The sequence below is a fragment of the Periophthalmus magnuspinnatus genome, chromosome 1 (assembly GCF_009829125.3).
Source record: "Periophthalmus magnuspinnatus isolate fPerMag1 chromosome 1, fPerMag1.2.pri, whole genome shotgun sequence".
NCBI lineage: Eukaryota > Metazoa > Chordata > Actinopteri > Gobiiformes > Gobiidae > Periophthalmus > Periophthalmus magnuspinnatus.
Window position 1 is genome coordinate 16,048,958 of NC_047126.1, and position 24,684 is coordinate 16,073,641.

The 24,684-nt window shown below is 37.3% G+C and overlaps 1 protein-coding gene across 1 annotated transcript in view; it reads left to right on the plus strand.

Moving 5' to 3' along the window:
- Positions 1 to 24,684, plus strand: part of rptor (regulatory associated protein of MTOR, complex 1) — a 221,095-nt gene that overhangs the window by 186,677 nt on the left and 9,734 nt on the right. Inside the window, exons 27-30 of the mRNA XM_055221347.1 lie at positions 3,180 to 3,294; positions 3,916 to 4,040; positions 5,467 to 5,568; positions 24,345 to 24,451. Coding sequence (XP_055077322.1) covers positions 3,180 to 3,294; positions 3,916 to 4,040; positions 5,467 to 5,568; positions 24,345 to 24,451 — 449 coding nt within the window. The remainder of the gene's footprint in view (positions 1 to 3,179; positions 3,295 to 3,915; positions 4,041 to 5,466; positions 5,569 to 24,344; positions 24,452 to 24,684) is intronic.

A 24,684-nucleotide genomic window follows, 5' to 3' on the forward strand; every position in this document is an offset into this window, starting at 1 on the left:
GGCTGCCCCCATTCAGTCTGTTTAGCTGTGAAGAGATGGCACGAGGAGAGGAGGAAGACGAGAAAGAGGAGGAGGAGGAGGAGGAGGAAGATGAGAAAGAGGAGGAGGATGAGGAAGACGAGGAAGATGAGGAGGAGGGCTTTGAAGCTGTCTTTAACTGCATAAGAGGTTAAAAGGTAGTACTCATTAACAACTTTAAGAAGACAAAGCATATAGTCAACGTTTTCCCTTCTCACAAAATTATAATATTATAATATTCATTATAATATTTAAAGATGATTTTTGATTAATATTGCTATAATATATACAGGCCTTATCCAATGAAAGAAACATTTGCACACAAGTTAAAATGACAGGAGGAGAGGAAGACAAAGCATCTGGTATGTAACCAATTTCACTTTGGAATAAGTTGCCTTGGATACAGAACTGTTGAATTGTTCAACTGTCATAATATTTTAGATATTGCTATAATTACTGGCCCTGCAAAAACATTTGCACACAAATTTAAACTAATTACACATGAACTTTGATAGATTATTGTAATCACAGGGGCACAGAAAGGGGCACATGGGGTAATACAGGGTTTATTTTTGTCAGCTGGACAAACTTCAAGCTCTGAGATGATTATCTCAGGGCTTGAAGTTTGGCCAGAGCTTTATCATTTATAATTCAGTAAATATAGATAGTATAGATTTAGCTCAATGCTTAACTATATAACTTTTCTTATCAAGGACCCACCACCTGCTTGTCTCCATAAAGATGGAGTTACATTATTGTTTTTCAAGGTATTGTAGCAATAAAAAGCCTTGTAATTGAATAAATGCAATATGGATAAGGTTAATGCCATATTATAGAACATATGGAACAAAGCCACAACATCAGAAGACAATCAGGTGGCAGACTGTTGTGTAGTAATGCACTTTGAGCAAAAAATGATTACCGGTAGTGCATTTTCACGAGAGAAGTATACGCTCCTGCACATGACATAAATTCAACCTGTTAATGCCTTTGAGGAATGGAAACCAGTGAAAAATTAATGCATACTCTGTAGTAACTACACAGTATTGCCGACAGTCTTCTTTAACTTTTTTCTTTTCTTCTGATGCAAAATTCATACGCCAAAATCTGGAGGCTTGTTTCTGGTCGTTGCTCTGTACTTGCCCATAGCACAAACAAAGAAATCGATGTTTACAAACCTTTTTAACCAAAATCTTTGACTGTACTATTTATCTCCTCTAACCAGCTCTACTGCTTCATATTTGATGAATTGTGATAGATTTCTTTGCCTTATTCTTGCAATTATCATCCTCTCCAGCGTATGTTCAGGTAGACACCAAGGACAGACTGGGGAAGCTTGCACGTGTAGTTTCCATGGCAACATACAGAAAGATAGCGACCGTCTTTAGACCTCTTCACTACGCACTTGCACATTCTAGTTAGTTGGAATGCTGTAATTTTTAATTTGTCACATAATCACTCGGGTATTTCTGGTGCGTCCTCCTCATCATCTTCCTAAAATTGCATTATGAAGCAGAGTGGTAAGGACTGTCGTGTATTTTGTGTAAATTTATGCACTCAACTTATCAACAATTTTATTCTTCCCTCCCGGCCGCAACATATATCTTAATTTGTGAAGTCACCTTCTTTTTTTTTTCTTCTCAAAAACTCGATGAATAATAAAGAGATGCATGTGATTTGTGTTAAAGAGTTTGACCAAAAAAATCGAGTGGACATTAATGGAGTGATGTGGATTAACTGATGGCTACTTTTGGGTGATAATGTGCAATAATATACATGTGCTAATCAGTGTGTGTTTTATGTCGTATGCTCTTGGTGTTGTAAATATGGAGTGACTGTACTGTCCATTGTCTGTTGTCCTGTGTTGTTGTGTCTCATACAGGAGACAATAAAGACTAATCTACTTTAGACATTAAGAAAAATGAAAATTGTTGTTTATTTATTTAATTTATTTTGTGATGAAACATTTAATATACAAGTCAATTAGAGAGGAGTATTACTACACTTACAGTATGGGATGGAGCTGAAAAGCTTTTAAAAAATGTTAAAAGTTGTTAAGTTGGTTTTACAGTTTTCTTCATTCATTTGCATGGATCATTGGCATAAACACTGTTAATGCTTTTATGAATCCCCATTAGCTGCTACTGTGGTAATCAACTAGTCTTCCTGTGGTCCATTGCTTAATAATACAATTTGTATAATGATTTATAGTAGTTGTTAAACAAAGCTATGTAAGTAGAGGGGGGAAATATATCAGAGATGTGCAAATTGGATAATCGAGTTGAGTAATTAAAAAGTCTAGTGTAATTTTCTAATTTAAAGTGATCATTCTGCCATTTTGTGGTCCATTCATGTTTTGTTTTTTTTTCAATACTTGAATCACAATCAAGACATTTACAGGACATTTTGAGCACATTCCTGATACATTGTTAAAATATTGTACCAAGATAATTAAAATAAATGTTGATATATATTTTTGTCTATATATCCATCGCCATATGTAAGATGAGAAAAAGTACAAACTAGTGTTTTCATCTTTCATAAAATACTCCAGTGAAAAGGAAATAGTCATGCATAGTTTCCTCTTAAGCTATGGTACACCATGGCCGTGTCTCAATTCGCCAAATGCACCTTTTGAAGGTACCCTTCGAAGTACTCCTCAAAGTATAGTTTGAAGCTTCCGGACGAGAATGGGTAATCCTGAGTGTAGCCGCCATCTTGCTGAAATGGGACAGGTCTACACCACGGACCGCACTTCCACCGCTGTCTTTGAACATACGATACGTACATTATGTATGTTATTTTTAATTATTTATTATTTAATAGAAGAAAAATCAAGATGTCGTCGTCGCAGCCGTTTCTTTCTGTTTAGATTGAATATCAATAGGCAAATATAACGTTCAAGGTGATTTTTTTCTCAACTGTAGCTACTTCATAACTTTAACAAAATATTTTGGCGAATTGACACAGCGGCCCATGTTTCTGCATCATCCCTTATGCATGTCCTTGGTCTCTCTGTGGCAGATATTTTTTCTATAATTGTTCATAAAATGCCCCATGGCCAAAAAGGAGACAGTGTAGTTTTTTGTAATAAGATCTTAGTTATTGCATCATGTTACTGCGTCAGTCCCTTATGCTTGTCCTTGTTTTTTCTGTGGCAGGTATTTCCCGTCTGGACGATCAAATATTCATCAACCGAAACCCTGGCGTACCGTCTGTGGTCAAGTTCCACCCCTTCAACACCTGCATCGCCGTCGCCGACAAGGACAGCATCTGGTCTGTCACTACTCTCTCAACTGCATGGGTTATTGTTAAAGCTTCAGTGACTACTTTATAGTCTTAAAAAAACAGCTATGAAGCTAATTGTGAAAGAAATCAAAGGTATTTACAATCAAAAAGTGTATTTATTCACAATTTAATAAAAGTGTTAGGATTTCTGAATACATTTATGGCATTAGATATTTTATCCAGTCGTACAATAAATTAAACCAACCAAATGTCTATAGAAAAAAATCTGATATTTATGTACCGTGCTACTTATGTTAATGAAACTTAAGTATGTCACCATTTCTGAAATATTGCTGGCATCTGGATTGTTAATAAATGTCATGGTACATTAACTGGGTCTTAATATGTGAAGTATTGTTAAACTATTCATAATAATTTTAATAGTTCATTCACCTTAATAGTTCATTATAAATTATGATTTATAATGAACAGAAAGCTTATTAGGAAGGAGTAAATAATGAATAACTAACTCTATCGCTTCACCCTATCCCTTATCATCGCTAATAAACAATTTTATTTATTAAATCTTTGTTAATGCTTTATAAAGGCTAATAAAGGTGTAGTCAAAACCATGTATCCATATTAAAAAAAGCCCATTTGTCTTTGCAGTTTTTGGGACTGGGAGAAAGGCGAGAGGTTGGACTATTTTTACAATGGAAACCCTCGTTACACACGGATCACAGCCATGGAGTATCTCAATGGACACGACTGTTCACTGTTGTTAACGGCAACAGGTAAACCACAAATCTGTACCAAAATTGGGGTTGATGTTGATCTTGTTAAAGTGAGACCTTGTCAAAGTGACACCACATCATTTATTGGCCCTTAAACTGCTATAAATGTAACAAAATCATTTATGGCACAATTATCTGCTTCAACTATCTACAACTATATTTTATTCACAATTTAAACAATGAATGAGCTGTTGAAATATGTTCTGTCATTATATATTATTGGACTACAGTAGCATCTAAGTTGTTTTCCAAATAAAGGTTGAACGGTCAATTTCCTATGGCAGCATTGCATATTTGTAGTATGTCCTTAAGCAAGACACTTCAGTCAGAAGGTTTTTGCACAGAATCGTATCCACATTGTGTAAGTGTGGCAAAGTATTGAATGAACAATGCACCAAATTGCAAAACCTTGAATATCGAGATGTTCACTTTATCAGAAAATTGTATTCATCATTACTGTATGCATTAAATTTCTCTTTAATATCCTTGTGGTTTCTATTTGGTGTTGCTAGTCCCTCTCAATTCCTTCGTTTTAGTTCACACTCTTGTCTCTATTTTTTTGAGCACCACCTGCAAATGACTGCATATCTTTTCACACCAAAGAACAACGCAGTGATTTCCCAAAACAGTTTTGTACTTCCTCTCTGCATAACCTCCCTGAGTGTTCGTGCCCACCAGCTAAATTTCAAATCTCACTGCGACTCATTTGTAGCAGCAACCAGCTTTAAATACTTGACTTTCCCAGCTCCAAAATGGTACAGAGCGCCCATGTTAATTCAGAACCATTTGTCATCAGAATAGAACAATTACCCTGCATGACTCTGTTCTCATACCACAGGTAAACTAGTAATTTCATTTTTTTTCTTTTACCTTTGTTTATACCGGGAGAGCCCAATGAGAGTACCAGACTCTTTTTCATGAGCTCTTGTTAAAACACAGTACAATACACAATACACAATACAAGCAAAAACAAACAAAACTGCATAGGTTCTTTTAAAACATAAAAAACTGGGGCAGGAGTTATTATAAATGTTTATCACAAGATTATTAAAATGCCTTAGTGGTACCAGTCTATCCAATTTTGCATGTCCAAGTGCATTTGTTTAGTTTTGTCCAAGCAGTGACACCGTACTCAGACTGAATGCTGTAATTTACATACATCTTAAAGTAGACAATCTCTGAGTTGCATTTTGATTCATGCATGTTTAAATAATCTTGCATTGTCCTACATTTGAGGCTTGCGTGCTAAAATAGTTTTCACCTACCCTCTAACTCCACCCACTGCTCTGTACTTATACTGCAATTCATAAAATCCATATGGTGCCACATCGTCATTTTTCAACAATAAAATGCACTGTTATTTCTATCTCTGGATTTTACATTACAGTCTAGCTCTAATCTCTCTGCATGTTGTCGTTTTTCTCAGATGATGGAGCTTTACGGATCTGGAAGAACTTCGCTGATCAGAAGAACCCCGAGATGGTGACCGCATGGCAGGGGCTCTCAGACATGCTGCCCACTACCAGAGGTCAGCCTTCTGCCGGCGCCCACAGTAAAGACCAGAGCTACTTTTACTATTATCACACCCATCTGTACTCCCATAGTGTATTTAGTCTCCATCGTGGTCCTGTCCACACATCATGCCTTTATCCACAACAATTAATTTTCCAAACCTTTTATATAGTAACAGTAATTTGCAAATTAGCTTTTTAATGCCTACATTTGATTTTAGTGAGTCAGTAAGACTTTCAGGTAAACAAAAGCTTACTGTAGACAGAGGGACAGTTTGAAACAATTTGATAATATAAGGGAAGCACAAATTTTAACCAGTTTAATTTTAACTTTAGTATTTTTAGTGGGTGCGATCAGTGAATACCCAAACAAACCCCCCTCTGCTATTGCTACTATTGATGATACATTTGCATCTTGATCAGGATTTTAGCTGTAAATACTTTCACAGTTGAGGCCTCCATAAACTTGTTTGTTGAATGCATCACGTTTTGTTTTTTTTCTCACTTCAACAGATTTTTGAAGGTGCTAAACAAAAACAAAACTCAAAACTAATTCTTGTGCAGAAACAAACTATCATGCTTAAAATATTTGAGGGTTAATGCCAGTCATTGCTACATAGTAGTGAAGTCCAGCTCACTGTACAATGTAACTTTTTCTGGTGGCGGAAATTCTTGTCTTTATGTCTGAAGATATTATATTCCAAAGTATGGCAAAAAATATGCTCAAAACTGCCTTGCATTCTCACTGTGAGCGGGGTTGCCTTTCCACAGATCTGACCAGTAACTTGTTCTGGTGGTGTCATCTTCTTGTCTCCTTGGAGGTAGATAAGTTTAATGCCATACTACGGAACACTCCTGGCAATGCAAGGACATCTCCATGGAGGGAAGAAAGTGTTGTATCTTCCACTTTAAAATTACATGCACTGCAATTAGTGCACTGTTAACTTATAGAACTGTTTAAATGAATCTTTTAAACATCATTCCTGAGTTAGTTGTGTGGCCTAAATAGGCTACTGTACCTAGCTAAGTACATATCAACATAAATCTTTTGATAATCAGAAATGTTAGGGGCTCAATTCGATTTTTTTTTCCTAAATTGTTCGGCCCTAATATCCACTTACGGGTCAGTTGCCACATAAATTCAACCTGTCCTGCCAGTACAATGTTATCATTTTAATGTATTTATCTTAACAAAGACACATTAAGTTGCATAGGCTTGGCATACTTGTGTGTTCTCACTTGGTCATATTTCAGTAGTTTTGCACATTTTGAGTGCTGGCTGACAGCTGGAGTACACACTTGTCACAGAGCTCCACGCTGCAGTGTTGTGGCAGGTCCTCCTTTCACCTGCTCCACTTCCTCTCTGCCTCTGGCACTTTCACAGCCACTCTTTCTGGGTCAGGCTACTTTTCAGGGAAGTGTGACAGGCGGAAGAATTGGTGTATACTGCCTGAATTCTTGATAGGGTGGAGTTGCCCAACATAAATAACCGTTAAGGACTTTAGCAGCATTAGTGGCTTGTCAGGTATTGGCCGGAGCAGTGGAAGGTGCCTGGTTAGCTTCTATTATTTTAAAGTGCACATGACAGGTTTTCATGTTTTTCTAATTATTACTTGGTTTGGTGAGTTAGTACCTGTGGTAAATATTCATTATACGTTGGTTTGTGGAAAAGAAAAAATTACAATAATACAGGAAAACACATGATGCGTTTTAAAACAAACTTTAAACTTCAGGGTAGTAAGCCTATGTCATTAACACAGAAAATGCCATCCAAACTTCAGGGACAATTAAGCTGCAAGTCAGTTTCTGACCATTTAAACTTTCATTGGACAAAAAGAATGTGTTGTCAATTTATTAGTCTAATTTATTATTATTATTGTTAATGAATGATTATCTCTTGTTAACATTATGGTTGCTAGGTAACACTTACAAAATTACTCCTACGTATGTTACATCTGCTGCCTGTGTCCAATTACAAAGGAAAATGATAAACTTGAAAAAAGAAGAAAAAAAAATTAAAATCTGAAGTAAAATTATGTTACGTAAATTTGAGTGAAATGAGGAGTCTAATCTCATGTCATAGTTAAATGTTGTAAGCGGTATAGTGTGGTATACTGTGTTAAAACTGTATCGTTATGGATTTATCTTGCCTTTCACTTTTTTCTTTGCAATTAAGGATGCATTCACACAATCATTGCATCAAATTAGGGCTAAATTGGGACAAAACCCACAATGAAATCTGGACTAGACCAGGACTAAACCAAAATTAGAACAGGACCATAGTCAAAATTTGGATTTGAAGTGGGCTAAAAGGATAAAATAAGGACAAGTATAAACACACTCTTAATCTTGAAAGATGTTTGTTATTTTTTTATTCAATACTTATTCCTTGATTTATTTCTAACACTTGAAAATCCTTATTTATTTTTAGCTTGCATAAAAAGTTTCACTATCTCTGCTGTAGTATGTAAAATGTCATTCAGATTTGGGTAATTGGAAGCAACGAAATTCGAGATGTCAGAGCGAGTGACAGGATCGGTGTGACATGCACAAAGCAATATGCGCATAGTCAAATAGATCTTTACTAAAACACTACAGTGTCTTCGTGGCTACATATAATATACATTGTCTATCTGCCCCGACACCCTGGTCCCCCGCTGGACTCCCTCACTTTCAGGCCTGTTTGGAGGCAGTCTTTAAACATGTAATGGGGGGCTTGTTATCCTGCTGAATGTATTGACAGTGACAGCTGTAGCGTAGGTGCTGCTTTCAGACTTCATTGGACACATCAGGTTTAATATTAGTGGCATCTGCGCAGGGAGAAGTTTCACTCTGGAGCTCAGCGGACAGTGTGTAGTAAATGGTTTTGGCGCTTTAACATAAGGCAAAATCCAATAATGTCACCATATGAATCAGTGAATAATTATGGATTTGAAATGGTTCCATGATTGGCCCTTCCAGGAGTGATTAATGTTTAGAATAACTGTGCATACTGGTACCTAGGCCTGTCGTAACAAATTTTGAGGCTCGATATATTGCTACAGTGAAATATTGCATTAAACAGTAATATTGAAACTACTTTATGCCACTGACACAAAACAGGATAATCCCAGTAAACCTATTTTTAAATATACTGTATCATAAAAAATCCTGAGCTGCAACAAATAAATGGAAGAATGAATCAGTCAGTTATTTATTCTACTCTCTACAGCTCAAATGTTACAAAAAAAAAGTCCCCAGAATAAATATTGACCCCCCCCAAAATATTGTTTCAGCTTTCATATATTCATATTATTGTGACAGGCCTATTGGTACCTGTACAGCAGTAAAATAAAAGATCCTGCTTGATAAAATAACACAAAATTGTTATTGTCCCACTATAATTATTGTGAAAGGTTAATTATGTGCTTGATAGATTTCATGATCATTTTAGTATTAATTGCCATGTCAATAAGGTAAACAGGGTGTTATTCACATGTGGTCAAATTGTTCATCAAAATAGTGTACCATCTCATTTTCTCTTCACATTATTAAATCGAGTTTATTTGTGTGTTACAATGGCGTTTTGTAATTCAAAGTAAGGAAATTGCATACTAATGTTTACCCAATGAGTAATAGCATGTTAAGTCTGACAATTTATGTAATAAGCTGATTGTAAGTGCAACTATTATCTTAAACTCCAACATTTTGCTTTTCGTGTTGTCTCTTAATATGGAAATAGTTTAGCAGAAGTCAAATCACTTGTTGTTTTTGCCTCTTGTAACAAAATGTGTTTACTGAATCTCTCATGGTGTAATATTATTGGCTTGTGTTTTGAATATTTTCCATTTCTAGCCTCTGCTGCATTAATAATGTACAGTACTCAGTGAAATATTACACACAACTCCTTTCTACTGTCAAGAATACCTTTCCAACCAGAATGAGAGAGACATCCCAGTCCCTGCTTCCTCTCCCCGTGTCTGTCAGTACCACGCTGTTGTAAACCACCTCTGTAGAGTTTTTATGTTCTTATGTGTCATGCATTTTATGTTGCTGGTTTATTCATTTTTATGCTGTGTTGTTTCCCCACCTAAAAAGGCTGAACAAGGCACAGCACTCCCTATAACATGCAAATTTATTGAATGTGACACAAAATGGCTTTATTTAGAATATTTTGAGGTATACGACCTATTTGAATATACCTCTAGATATTGTGTCTTACAGTGTCTTAACGAAATATTAGATTTACAATCTGCTGAGAATTAGTATTTGAAATTACACATTTCACAGTAGTATAACTTCTCTACAATGATGTTTTGTCTCCATTGCCTACTGTATAACTCAGGCTAATCTGTAAAAGAATCTAAACTTTAAGTCCACAATGTTTCTATAGCACATTTTATAAACATACAAAATATTATAAACTGCTGCACACCAGTTCACATGAAAATAAACAATTTTATTCAGCCTGACCTGTCATAATAGCAAAAAAAAAAGAATAAAAAAACATTAAAACCAAATAAGAACCATATTAATTAGACAGACAACAAGAAATAAATAGAAATAGAATATAAAATAAAATACTGTTTTAAGCATGAGTGTATTGCTGCGTTTTAAAGGACATAACAACTTTCTATAGGCCAATATTAGTTAATGTAGATGGGTGCAGCTAAAACTGATATTGTTATAATGCAAATCTTTGTTGTAATAGAGCACATAATAATGATCTGGTTCAACATTTGTGAATTTACCTTTTGGATATTTCATGGAAAAGTACAATGATATCAATAGGGAAAACTGTCTCTTGCCCCCATCTGGGAGTATGACACCATCATAGTCTAGAATCTGGAAACCTCCAATAGCCGAATGTAAAGTAGATCTCGATAACTGTTAAATATCTGTGCATTTGATTTGTTATCCAACTTTATGACTAAAATGATTGAATGTCATTTTAATAATCGTTCAGCACAAGTTGAACTAAATGACAATGCCGTTTTATTATAGTAATTATTTATCTGGTCTTTTTCCTAATCTTGACTCCTGTGCTGTGATTGGCTAAAGCTCCTTGGTGACATAAGCCTTGATATTTAACATGCCAGACAGTCCCTCACCACAGCCTTGTAGAGTTCACACCCGGTTGCTCATTGCTGATCAGAAATGATTCATGTTTGTTTCAGGGCATTTGTTACTGCATTCAAAATTAATCTTATGAAATACTTAGTTTTGTGATACTTTAAAATCACTTGGAAAAACTTCTGAACAGTCCTGTGCTGTTGTGCAATAGTTCTCCTCCTTCATCCTTTTGCCCTTTGGAGAGAGGATTTAAGGATAGGGGTTCTCTATTAGAATACAGATTTGTGGGGCTAAAGTTTTAGACTGACAAGAAGATACTGCAGTGAATACAGGCTTTAAATATATCATTTTATATAGTCTAGATTTAAAATGAGCAACCATAAAGCATATTGCCAGATGTATCAGATAATATATTGTAAAAAAAATACAGCCAAGTTAAAGGTATTACCATTAATATTCATTCAAAGACTCCAAGTCAGAAGGCTTGATGAACAGATAAATAAACGTTACGCAAATAATACTATTTTATCATTCCTCATAGTTCAGAATATATTAGTTGAGAGTTGACAGTATTTTTTTAGGGGAAGCTAGTTCAAACACAATTTATTATTAAAATCATATAAAAATAAGTAAGTAGTTTTAGAAAAGAAAGGTTGAACGATGGCTCGAGGCATTTTTCCAAAAAATGTAATAAATAAAATCATTACAATAAGAATTTCCTGCTGTATAGTATATCCCGATCTCACTCAAATAAATCATATCATTATCAATGGATTTCAGAGTGATGAAAAATGACCACCATTGCCATAGTAAATACCCATTCAAAACAAAATATCATATGCTTTGAATGGTCATGGTCATTAAAATGTGACCTGTAAAAATTAAGATGAAACCAGTGAATATAATTTGGGATTGTCTGCCTTGTTCACCCCTGCCTTGTTGTGTCTTTGTTGATGTCTGCTACTTGGGCCTTGGCTAATATGTGGCTTACTTTCTGTCCCTCCCCTCCCTCCTTACCCCCACCCCGCTTGCAGGTCTGGCCAGAAGGGTGTCCATCTATCTGGACAGAAGTAAACAAGGAGGTGAGTGTCCCATCCTGAAATCACCAGCAGTATTTTTTCTCTATTTCTCTTTTTGCTCTAATCATAACCACAGGTCATTTATAACCTTACCACATATCACACCATTGATATGGGCCTTTCAGCAAACACTAAATCAGATTCTTTTTCTAATGTTGTTCAGTGTTTCACTATGGGAATTGCCCTTGGCGTGACCATCCATAGAAGCTCCAGTGGCGCCATGTTTGTCTCTGACAGAAAGAACGACTGTATCTCGAGCTCCGCCCCCTTCATGATACAGTCAGCCTCCTCCTACTGTAGTCATTGTCACTTTCTTCCCACATGGAAGTCACAACAATATCTCCTTCAGCACTTCAGGCCAGTTAGCTAGTTTCTGTTTAATAGTTCACAAAAGAGTCATAAAGGATATTGTTCGGCTCATACACTGGGTAATTCTCAAAAACGTATTACTAGCTAATAAAAGTTGTTAGGGCATCGTGTCAAGCCGAGCTACTTTTTTTTGTTATTCGTGCAACAGTTCAGTCGGCATTTGCCTGCTGACTGTTCTGGGACTTCATACTTAGCTACGATAGCTAATTTGCCTTATCTAAGTGGTAACCATTCATTTGTTGACCAGTTCAGCAGCAGTGTGTGGTTCTGGTAACGTGTCACAGTGAGCAGACACCTCTAGAACAGCCTGGCCTAAACCCAGAGGTTTAGTTCTCACTGTTGTTGTGTGAATTGCGGCTAGTCTATGGTTCTTCTCTCCATCTTTGGCATTATGTTGGCTCCCACCTCCGCCAAAGGGTCAAATCTGAAGTCTAAGGAGGCTCCATACCATCCGTGCCCCACGTCACGCAGGGCTGCTATATCAGCAGGGTCCCTCATCCAAGGTGCATAGCTTGAGAAAAATATTAGAGAGGAGACTCAGAGTTGCAGTGGCAAACTCCCAGGACCCATGTCTGATGGAGGCCACCGCTAAATCCACAGCTCCCACCTTCCCTGTACAAGCTGCTAAGAACTGGGCGGACATCTTGGTTGATGATGCCACTGATATGCTCCCACTGTTCTGACTTCTAACTTCCTCAAGGCTGTGTATATTGAAGATGTGGAGGAAGACTCCACATTTTCATTAGCCCAGTCCAGACAACCCAGTATGTCCGGTGCTACAACCCTCTGTATAGCAACCTGTACAAAGTGCAAATGTGCTGCCGCCAGACTTAATATATCCTCGCCTGCAGCTGTGGACACAGATGGAGGTGAGAGGGATGTGTACGATGGCAAGCAGCACCTACCAGCCCAACTGTCTCTCAAGCAGCTCCTCCCTATTGATGAGGAGTTTCTGGGCTAACCCACTGAAGAGTAAGCTCCCAGTTCTGCCTACTCTAAACTGGAGATACATGGGATGAAAGTGCTGGGGCGGCTGAACCCCCAGCGGTGGAGTCCTCAGTGGCACACCACCTGCATCCTAATCCCCAGGCCATCTCAGCATCAAGTAACATTCCCCAGTGTAATAAAATGGAGAGGGTCACATCCTCCATTTTTCAGCGCATGTACAAATATACAGCATAGACTGCATGTGTACTGAATACTGTGTCTTTACTGTCCAGTTACCAGGGGGAAATACTTCAGAAAATGGACCAACAAAGCCAAATCCAATCCTCTGTGGTGGAAATCTGTGTGGTGAATGACCTCCTCCTACACTCTGTGTGTAGAGCTTGCCAAGGAGATGCAACTTAAGACTTAGAGGTTCTCCAAGGTGTGCATGCACTCCAACCTGACCTTTGTGCAGACTGTGGATACGGCCTATAGCTGATCTACTATATCATGCGGATTTTCATTCCTCACCTTTCTCCTCCTCTGAGGAGTGTTGACTTCACTCCCTGTGAGCCTTCCCAGTGCAAGTTGAGAGAACAGCTGGCCTTAGAAAGGCAGATCAGTTGTTTGTATCATGCGCTTGTCCAGTCAGAGGCTTTCTCTCTGGATTGTTGCACACCTGCAGAACGATAGAGCCTCAACAGGGGTTGAGGGCACACTTCACCAGCAGTGTAGCTACTTCATGGGCTCTGTTCAGAGATGTATCCATCCACGATACATGCACTGTGTCCAGTTGGGCATCGCTGCATACCTTTGTACCCTTTTAAAGACTGGATGTCTCATGCCCTTCTTTTGCTCAGGTGGTCCTAGAACCAAGAGTGTCTGGATTTATTTAAAGTCACTGTGAGGCACCACATTGACCCACTGATTCAGCTTTATATGCAATCCAGGAGTGGGCCACATCTCCCATCATGAAACAACGAACAACATTAGAAAAAGATCTCAAGGTTACATACTGTAACCCTGGTTCTTTGATAACTGAGTGACAAGTTTCACCTTCATTTCCCTTCTTGCAAAGCAGTAAGAAATCGCTGATTACAGTCATCCTGTCTGTCATAGGCGCCCATGGTGCCATTGGAGCGTCTGTGTATTGTCATGCTCAGGGTGATTCCCATAGTGAAACACCTCACTTTGTTATCAAAGAACTGGTGTTATGTTAACTAACCTTGAGTTTTGTCCATCTTCTTATTCTCTTGAGAGGGTTTGGGTTTCTACAATTGGCATTAAGAGGGGTTCACTCTTAAAACACTGACTAAATCACATTCTCTCTCTTATTCTCTCAGTGTTATCACAGATCGATCCTTGCTCCTTTCATGTATTTGAAATATAGGAGGTAGTACTAATCAAGTAGTATGTTTTGTTTTGTTGTTTTTTTTAAGAATTTCATCACAAATATTTACACATATTTTAAACATATCGCATAACTTACATGCATTATATAGACTTTTGAATCTTTGATGCTCTTGTAATAACCATAGCTAGTAGCATTCTTGTTCATCTATAGTATTGCTACAGTGGTCGTACTACTTTTTTTTTTTTCTTTCCCAACACTTTATTTGACACTGAAAAGTTGGTAAACTTGCAGTAAGTAAAAGCTTAGTTTATTTCCATTGTATTCAAAAAGGAAGCTAAACTTTATAAATGTCACTATAAAAACATCCTCCTTCACTTCTTAAGATTTAAAACTTGCTTTGAAGCCCTAATTGATGAAAAAAAAAAAGCCTGTTCTTTTTTCTTTTTGTCATGCTCCAGTTGGGAGGTGGCACTCTAATTGTATGTTGCTTGTATGGGATGCTAATGGTGCGGTCTTGCTACGGGGATCAGCCACTAGCCTCCAGTGGGGCTTATCTAAAACAAGGGGCTGTTGGCATTAGTATGCAAAGCAGGGCTGTGGAGGGGACCAAAAACAAGAGGAAGACTTACACATAGGGCAAAACAGCCTCATGCAAGGTCAATGGGTTAAAAGAGTCAAATAAATATCTGGACATCAACGAGAAACAAAGAGAGGAAAAACAAGGGACATATCTAAGCCAGACACCTGAAGTCAGAAATGTCGCTTTAAAGGTCGTTTTGCACAAATACTCAAGGATATTTAAGAGGAAACAAGTGTTTTGTCCAGACCTGATCTAATATATAAGATAAACAAAACAGCTGAAATGGAGCCACGGCTAAGGCCCTCTAGTGTCTCTTAACTTTGTGAACAAACTTAACATAATGACTGACCAGTTTTTTTGTACAAATATTTTGATCTGCCTCCCATTCCCTTGGTAAAGAAAAATTCAACTGTCAGACATTTCGCTGCTCATCCACTTGCTGGTGGACTGTGCCTTGTATCTGCCTGAAGGGAGGAGCTAACTACACTGAAAATAAAACACCTATTTGTATGACTAGGTCTATTAATGTATCTGATCAGAACTGAGCAGCGAAAAGTCTTCACTCAAAAAACTTTTGGTCCAGTTGAATTTTCACTTGGTAAAAAAACACCCTATAATGCATTATACAATAGAATGTGATGGTTACCAAAAACCGTCAAGGCGCCTAACATGAGTATGCATCATCTCACATACACATTTGTATGTGAGATGATGAGATACACAGTACAGACACACATGTCAAGTTTAAAAAGAAATGCTATACAGAAAAGCACAGTTATGTGTGTCATAATAGCAGTTGAAAGTTTGTATTAATAGTATATAAAATATGGTAATGGTAACAAAAAATAGTAATAAGAAATAAGTATCAGCCTATTAGATATATACTGTGCCTTACTCTGTCTGTATGTATTCCTCCTTAAATGCCTTGAAAAAATTGTTATTGTTATTAAATTAATATTTAAAACAGTAGCAGTACTAGCAGTAGCATTAGTGGTAGTAATAGTAGTTGCAGCAGCAGTACTAGCTGGTGGACGATTAGTCTATAGTTTTGATTGATGGGGAAACCAAAACTGGATTTAGTTGTCTGAAAAGTATTTTGGACTAGTAATTTCCCAGAATGGACAACAGATCCACGGTGGAAAATTGAGGTGAAAAAGACATCAGACAAGACACAAACATCATTATCTGGTGTGGATTTGGAGAAACCCAAACACAAATAATCCACATCTCTTTGGATTAAATTTGAGCCAGCCTAATTACACCATAATCCACATACAATTTGTAATCTTTCTCTTATACTCTGTGTTGTTCTGTAAGAGTTTAGGTTGGATTTCTTTTTTACATTGTTCTAGTTGGCTACACTGTGGAAACTAGGACAGGCATGGTCTCGGTGGGGAGACGGACTCTGTGTCCTGCTCCATATCTGCTTGTGCTGCTGCCTTGTGACTTGTTAATACTGGGCCCAAATCCAAAACCAATTTGGTTTGCATCTAAGCAGACCTTAAGGGAGGACACCCTTGCAACAAAACTCACCTGAACTTTAGTAAATAGTTTAGGTGTAGTGAAAAGTGCAAAAGTAATTGTAGTCTGACTTTGTGCTTAAAATAATACTTGTAATTGTAGATTGGGAATTTCCTTGTTGTGAGAGGTGAAGACTTGTGGCTGCTCTCTCTAATTGTTAGTAGTGGCATTATAGTCTCCTGAGGTCATATGTGTTGTATGTGTCACTCATCTCAACACAATTTGGTTCTAACAAGTGTCCATGCATTTTCAGGAGAGCTCATAAAAAGTTGTGAATTTCCTTATGTTTATGTATCACACATTTTATTTTATTCAAGACTAAAATTAAATATACACTGTAAATCATAACTTTGCTCCCAACCACATGTTTGTCCTAGATTATTATTGCGGTCCACAATTTTTTAACAATGCAATTTAAATTTGATTCTTACAATGGCAACATATGCAGAAATTGTCCAATCCAAGTGAAATGCGGTTGCCAATCTGTGTCAAATGCAGAGAATAAATTTCCCTACGGGGACAGTGAAGTGTACCTTAACCCTAATCATACCTCTCACTCACCCATCAAATGTGTACTTAAGCAAGCTGGGTACACTGTGTTATCCAGGGACACAACAACAGTGTGTGAAATTTAGAGGTGGGATTGAACCGCTTACCTTCTGGCACTGTCCCCTCAATCATTAACATCTTGTTCAATTATCACCTGCACGTCCTTTTGGTTTCAAATTAGGTATTGTTGTTTTGTTTACTTTCAATGTGTTATTTCCACCTCCTCACCAATGCTGATAATCTAGAACAAAATGTAAAAATGAATGTTCTGGCAGTGCAAAGTTATGAAAGTGCCCTCTGTTGCGACCTCTATGTTGTGAGCAGATTACGTCATGTTAAAAATAAAGGATCGTGAGTCTGGGCTAATCCTGGAGCAAACCTAATAGAGGAATCCTGGAGGACCCTTTTAAAGCAAACAGGATGAAGAGCAGAAATGAGACTGCACAGAGGAGAGGAGCTCTGTTTTAATGAGCTGCAGTAGTCAGGGATCTACTTCATCACCTCAGAATAGCACATACTGAAAATGCACAGGAAACTGCTTTTGTCTGCTGAGACTTGGGTCGAAGGAAACAACCATATTAATGGAAAAAGGATAAATATATCACAAATTAGCCCAACACAGAGGTGGGATTATAAAGCCCATCTGCCTCCAGCCCATTATTGGAGTTAAAGTAGCTGTGTGCACTTGGACTAGAAGAGTGGCCAGGGAAAACCACTCTGCCAGCAGCATTTAAAGAAGCAATAATCAGTTTAGCTATAATTGTTATATGGAAATCAGTTACCTACAGTAGGATGTGAAATATCAGTTGTTCATGACATTATACAGCAAATTTGAAACCTAAACATTAGTCCAACGGAGTTTAAGTCCAAACCACTATTTACATTATTTTCTACATTGCATAAACAAAACAAAGTTCACCACACAAAAAGTGCATTTTTATGTATAATATAAATAAATAAATATGTAATATTTTTATTTTATTTATTTATTTTTATTTTTTTGTATGATATCAGCGCACAAACACTACTTCCTGGTTTTGTAGAAGAAAAAAACACTTCATAATTAGAGACAGACAGCACACATCAGTCACATTTTGAACCTAAGAGCTTTTACAATATCTGTACTGAGGTAAAACAGATTTGACTTTATTAGATGAAAAATGGGTACCGCCTCTTTAAAGTATGAATTGCACTATAAAGTAGCTGCTGCATCATTTGTACTTGCACCACAGCACTGCCTTAGTGCCTGTGTATTCTAACTATATACCTCCACCTCTGAGTAGTTGAGATTCACAGCTGAAGAGGCATTGCCCACACTGCTTTGCTCCTCTCTCTCTTCACTCCGTCGTGTCCACATTGATTTTCTTGTGGGTAACTAAAACCTGCTCAAGCCCACAATCTGGGACTTTTCTCCCCTAAAGAAACAGGATCAAAACTCCACAGACGAAGAAGACTTTGGGATGAGGGTGCTAAAAAACATGAGGAGAGGCATGTGACAGGGATTTGGGAAGTTAGGCCAGTGGACCATGGAAAACAATGGAGTCTTGCTGAATCTGATATGAGCTTGTAAAGATTTTGTAAAAGAAGAGGGGTGGATTTAAGGGCACTGTACCTGATTTTTGCCATCTTAAAAACATGAAAAACAGAACTAGTTCATTTTAAACAGTTTGCAGTGGTCCAAAGTTACTCCTCACTTTCCTAACATGTTCCTAGCATCCTAATGATTCACTGCCATGAGTTGTTGAAGTGCTTTTCACAACTCTCAGAGACCAGTATGGAGTTTTGCCGAGACAGTAAAGCTGATAACTAGCATGCTAACAGCGTACATCCTGATTATTGGCTCGCAAAATGCTTTCTAAATAGATGCGCTGGGGCAAGACAAATTTGGCTTGGAAATAAATGAGAAAATGAGTTTTTCCAGTTTTGTAAAGCCTAGAGCTCCGCTAGAGTTCACTGTGGCCTTCCCACGTGCATATTTTTCCTGTGCCTCTGAGCAAGATACCCCACTCCACTCCATTTGCATCTAGCCTAGAAAATAAGTACATACCTAGATTTACTAAACAACCATGCTGCAAACATGAAAAAGGCAGAAAGCTCAAAGGAAAATTGTATATGCCAGCAATCTATGGCTTTCAAGTTAGTGTTTGTTTTGTTTTTTTTGTTTGTTTTTGTTTTTAAATACATTGCTAGCAAAACTCAAAACATGTAGGCAAATTATTTTAGTTGGACGTAATAATCAACATCTGTCAAAGTAAATTAACTAAAAAACTCTCTCCTCACACGCTTTTCACATTGTCATGGGTATGTGCCATTTGCAAAACAACTCGTTCCGTTCCTGTTAGAAAATAATGAGATTAGGCAGGAATAGTGTTATCGGCTTTTAGAACTTGACTATATGAAATTAATAACCTCCTACATAAAGACGGTGTAGCAATAAATAATATAAGCAAAGTTTGAACTACATAATTAAAATGTTTATATTAGTGTACCAATCATCTGTGATGTAATCAGTTGCTTGTAACCAATAAATCCCTGTCAGCCATATTACTTAATCTTACTTCTCCATCATTGCGACATAAGGATATGGTGCCATGGTGGAGGCACTTTAAACTAGTAGCACTTGTAGCACTAATTTGGATACAATGGATATGTTTACAAGCCAGACTGGGAAGGAAAAATGCAAAAAGGGCAAATGAATGTGGCAAAGACAAAAAGGACAAAAGGATTGAAAGTTATTGTAAAATGCATTGTACTTTATTTTCAAAATCCAGGTTACTTTAAAAATCCAATGACTCAAAGCAGACCTATTATGCAAAATCAACTTTTCATAGCTTTTAACCCTGTTATAATTGTTTCCCCTTCTCATTTACTCTCTTGAAGTTGCTTTTGGAGTGATTTGTGCATGTTTGAGCAATTTTTAATGGCTCATTTTCAAGACAACATATTTTGCCGGTCAATCCTCGTTTTCACCGCCACTGGCATACTCGCACTGCTCTGTATTTACTTTGTTTTTCAGTTTTAATATCTTAATCGATGATATTCCCAGCTTTCGGCAGAGTCACGTGGTCATTTTGGTACAAATTTTAAAAAGTGATGCAGCTATATCTAGAGGGGCTGACAGCTACATGACTTTTTGTTGTGACGACAATGTCAGCTCCCACAAGGCACTGCAGTTTTCTAAAGCAGAAGTCAGACTTATTCTATTTTTTATATTTAAGTAATTTTAGATGAATATTGCGATTTAAAGTGTGCAAATTATAACATAAGGGGGACATTATAACTATATAACAGACACAAGCACAAATATGTCTTTTCTACTAACAACAGCAGGTGTTTTTGATGATCAGATTTTGTGTGCAAGTAACACACACCCAAAATTACATCTAAGGACTGGTTAATCGGATTTTCCTCTCCATGTAAAGGTACTCCCTGACTCAACCGGAACCTCCTTTATGTAACTCAGTCATTTCTGTATATTAATATTGGGGAATCTCCATCTCTCCTCCTCCCACCTTATTGTAACCCAGATTTTGCTCATATTACCAAGCTGCTTTGTTCAAAGAGAATAGGAAGGGGGTGCCTCGTTCTTTATCTTTTTTTCCTCTTTTTTTCACAAAGTCTTTGAGTTGTGCCAGCGTCATGTGTTTTTTCCATCTGTCAATGCGTTTGGTGCTCTGAAGTGTGTTCCCAGCGTGCGTTCTTTGCTTCATGACGTAATTTTGTATTGAACCTTTTTAGACGCCACATGGGGCATTTCCTGGCAATGGAGCCTAATGCAGCAAAGAAGACGCATCCTGTTCTGTCAAAGTATCTTCAAACGTGTCACGATTTTTTTTTTTATTTTTTAAAGAAAAATATCAGTTTTGAGTGTGGTTGTTGGGGTCTTTTTGCAACAGTTGGATAATATTACAATTTGGGAACCAATAGTAATGGATTTGCTGCACTAGGTCCTACAAAAGTATACCTAAAGTGAAGAAAAAAATACATTTACAAAAATATTTACTTGTATTTCAGAAGGTTTTTGGAATTTCTGATGGTTTGACTTTATAGTTTGAAAATCTTATTCCATCACATGTTTATTTTGCTGGAAAATGCTTGCAAAAACATGCACTCTGACAGTGAGTAACCTGTGCACAAACCTGGCCTGTTAGATAAGTTTAATGCTATACAGTGGAACATTCCAGGCAAAGCAATAACATCGAGAGAAGAAGATGGCGTTCCTTTACGGTTGCAAGTTACATATAGCAACATACAAACAACTGCAAAACAAAAACCTCAGACAGTAGTACCCTTCAGTATAATTTTTTATTTTTATTTTTTGAGCTATTAAAAGCAAACTACTGATTTAAGCACGTTTATCGAAATAAATAAACGGTGGGGGCTGGTGGGTGAGTGGATATGGGGATCAATTGTTAAAACCGAAGGAGGAAGTGACTAAGAGCTATAGAAGGAAAGGCTGGAAGTGATGCATGCTGGGATTTCTGTAGCTCTCTTGAAAACAAAAAGGAGCTGGAGGACTCGTGAGCTTTTGTTGTGTGTCCTCATCCGTCACAGAGACATCCATTACCAAAATACCATACCCCCGTCCCGTCTGTGCGCTGTACTTCCTCCTTCTCTGCGATGACGGACAAGAGGTTTGGGCAAAACATCATTAACAGAACAGACTTGAAAGGCTCAGACTCTTTTGAAATATCCTACAAACACTGCCTGAACCTCAGCTCTAGAATTTTAGATTTGGAGTGAAGCTTCCTTGTTGCAGCTTACGACCAATGACATATTTACTAGTTTCAAATCTTGTGATCGAATTATAATTTAAATTGCAGTTTTAACTTTTGTTGTCTTAAAAATGTGGCAAAACAGAACTAGTTCATTTGAAATAGTTTGGAAGTGGTCCAAAGTTTTTCCTCACTTATCTTATGCATTTCGAACATCCTAATTTCTCCCAGGGTTTAGTTTATAGTTTATAAGCCCTTTTCATTACTTTCAGAGACCAGTGCGTACGTTTGCCGACGGTAAAGCTAACAACAACTAGCATGCTAACACTTCCTGCTTATTGAGCGATACAAATGCAGACAGCCCGCAACTGACTTATTTTGACCTTGAGAGCTGCTTATACAATATATCTGTACTGGAGCAAGATACATTTTGCACAGATACATACAGTCTGGTACAGGGCCTTTAATACAGCATGAATACAAAGTGAATTCATAATGAACACATATTTTATTAGGAATGATTCATAAACAATGTGTTTATTATGGATGAAGTCTTTTTCAATGCTCTATTAAAGCTGTTAAAATGGATTCGGTAACACTTTATAATAACTACAGTCTTATTTTTCAACATTGCCATTTTGAAAACATGTTTTGGACTTCCTCTCTGACACCTGTCTGGGCCAGTTGAGAAATAATCCTGGATGGTGTGAGAGTTGTTTTTCTTAAACCATCACCATTCAACCATTCTAAATTCCTCATAGTTGGAAGTGCTATTTTGTGCTTTTTAGACATAAACCCAAAAGTAATAGTATGTTTGTTCATATGCTTTAATGGTATATTCATGCTTGCATTTCCCTGTTGTAATATTTAACATAATGTATTTGTCTTTCTCATATAAAATGTCAGCAGAGGGTGTTAGAGCTGTATATGCTGTCTTACTAAAAAGTGCTGTCATCTGTATAAACATGTAAAACAAGTCTGGTCATGGTGGACTTTAAAAACTAGACAAATGAAGAAAAAAAACTCCAGGTATGCTTTTGATGTGGACACAGCATTAAAAGTGGTCTCTGGTTTTGACTCAGGTTGAGATGACAGGTTTCACTGAACATATTCGCTCCTTGCTTCTCTGGCCTCTTCACTTTCTGGTTCAAGTGCAGTTTGACTGATCTTCAGCCAGACTCTGCTGACAGGCTCCAGGCCTGTCCCAGAGCTCCATGAGACAAGACACCCTCTGAAAACTCAAACATGCACTTTGAATCTGCATGAAGACTCTATATACTGATTATAAACCTCAAATATCTGTTTTTTCCATTATATGTGGGTCGCATATTAACACAAGCTACCTGTAATAAACATAAAGAGACCTAGAGTTACCCAAACTAAGCCAGGGTGTGGTAGATTTCTGCGGTAAAACTCACTACCTGATCTTTACAGTCCTAAAAACGTGAAAAACAACTGTTAATTTTGTAGCAGTCCAAACTTATTTCTCTTTCCACATATTCCTAGCATCCTAATTATTCACCACCATTTATTTATGAAAATTTTTCACAACTTTCACAGAGCAGAGTTTTGCCATCACAGTTATGCTAACAACTAGTATGCTAACATTGCACTGACAGCACACAGCAACCTCATTTTGACTGTAAGAGCTACTTTTAAATTACATCTGCACTAAGGCAAACACATTTTTACATTATTATATGAAAGGATTGTGTACAGGCTACTTTAAAATCTGTTATTTTGAAAATGTTTGCCTCAGTGGCCAATTGATCAAAAGGTTAATCCCTGAATACATCTAGAGACCTTGTACCCTGTATCGCTCATGGTGTAGTCAGCTGTTGCACTAATTGTTCATTTGAGGGCTACAGAAGGTGGAGCTGGCCTTTCCTCAGTTTGGACGGTTGAGTTTGAGCTCAGACACAGGGCAGCTCAGGGTGGCACCAGCTGTGTGAGATTTCTTCTAACTCATTGAATTCATGTGCACACACTTTAACCGGTGTGTTAGATCACAGCACCTCTGAGGCGTTAAATATTTAAACAGTGGTTAAAAGGCCCCTTCTGTTTTGTTTGTACAATACTTTATTCATTGCAGTACCTCTCTGAACTACAATTGTGATTATTCTTGTCTCGTTGACCACAGAATGGCACAATTCTTTCAGAGCCATATTGAATTTTCACTCCTGTTGTAAATAGTATTTATTTTAATAATAGTAACTAGCCTCATATTACTATTTTTATATGTTTCAGTGTATGTTATGTAAGCATATAAAATATGAACATATAAGAAACATTGATAACTAATATTGTAACATAATTATGTGGCTTAAACCATTGACAATATGGAATCCCTTCATTTAAGTAGTGTAGTCACTAATTTTGGATTGATACCACAATGATAATAATTTTAAAATGAAATATAAAAAGTTAGATTTTTAGACTATAGAAAGTCATTTTCAACACAAAATTATGTACCGGTATTTGTAATGTTACAATGTGATCTTACTATAAAGCTGATATCCATACTCAACTCAACATACAACTTTCTTTTAAAATTTCCCTGGCTGTACTTTCTCCATTGGACTCTAGACTTGCAGAATATTGTGAGGTCGCTTGAACCCCATGGCTAACTGGTGGTTTTGCGCTGCAGGTGCAGGGATGGTGGTGGACTGGGAGCAGGACACTGGTCTGCTCATGACGTCCGGAGATGTGCGAGTCATCAGGATTTGGGACACGGACCGTGAGATGAAAGTCCAGGTAATGCATAGACACATTAACATTTGGGGGAAACCATTTAAGACTTTAACTTTAATGGAAAACATTGCGCCCTCCACCTATCGTCCTGCATTTTAAATTGGTGGACATTAACACCATGGATTTTGTCTAAAGGCCAGGCCCTAGGGTGCCACTGCGGGCTTGTTCTGTTTTAAGACAAATTGTCCGTAGCTTGAAGCAGTTTAAGTTGTAGTTAAACTTTTAAACACACATAG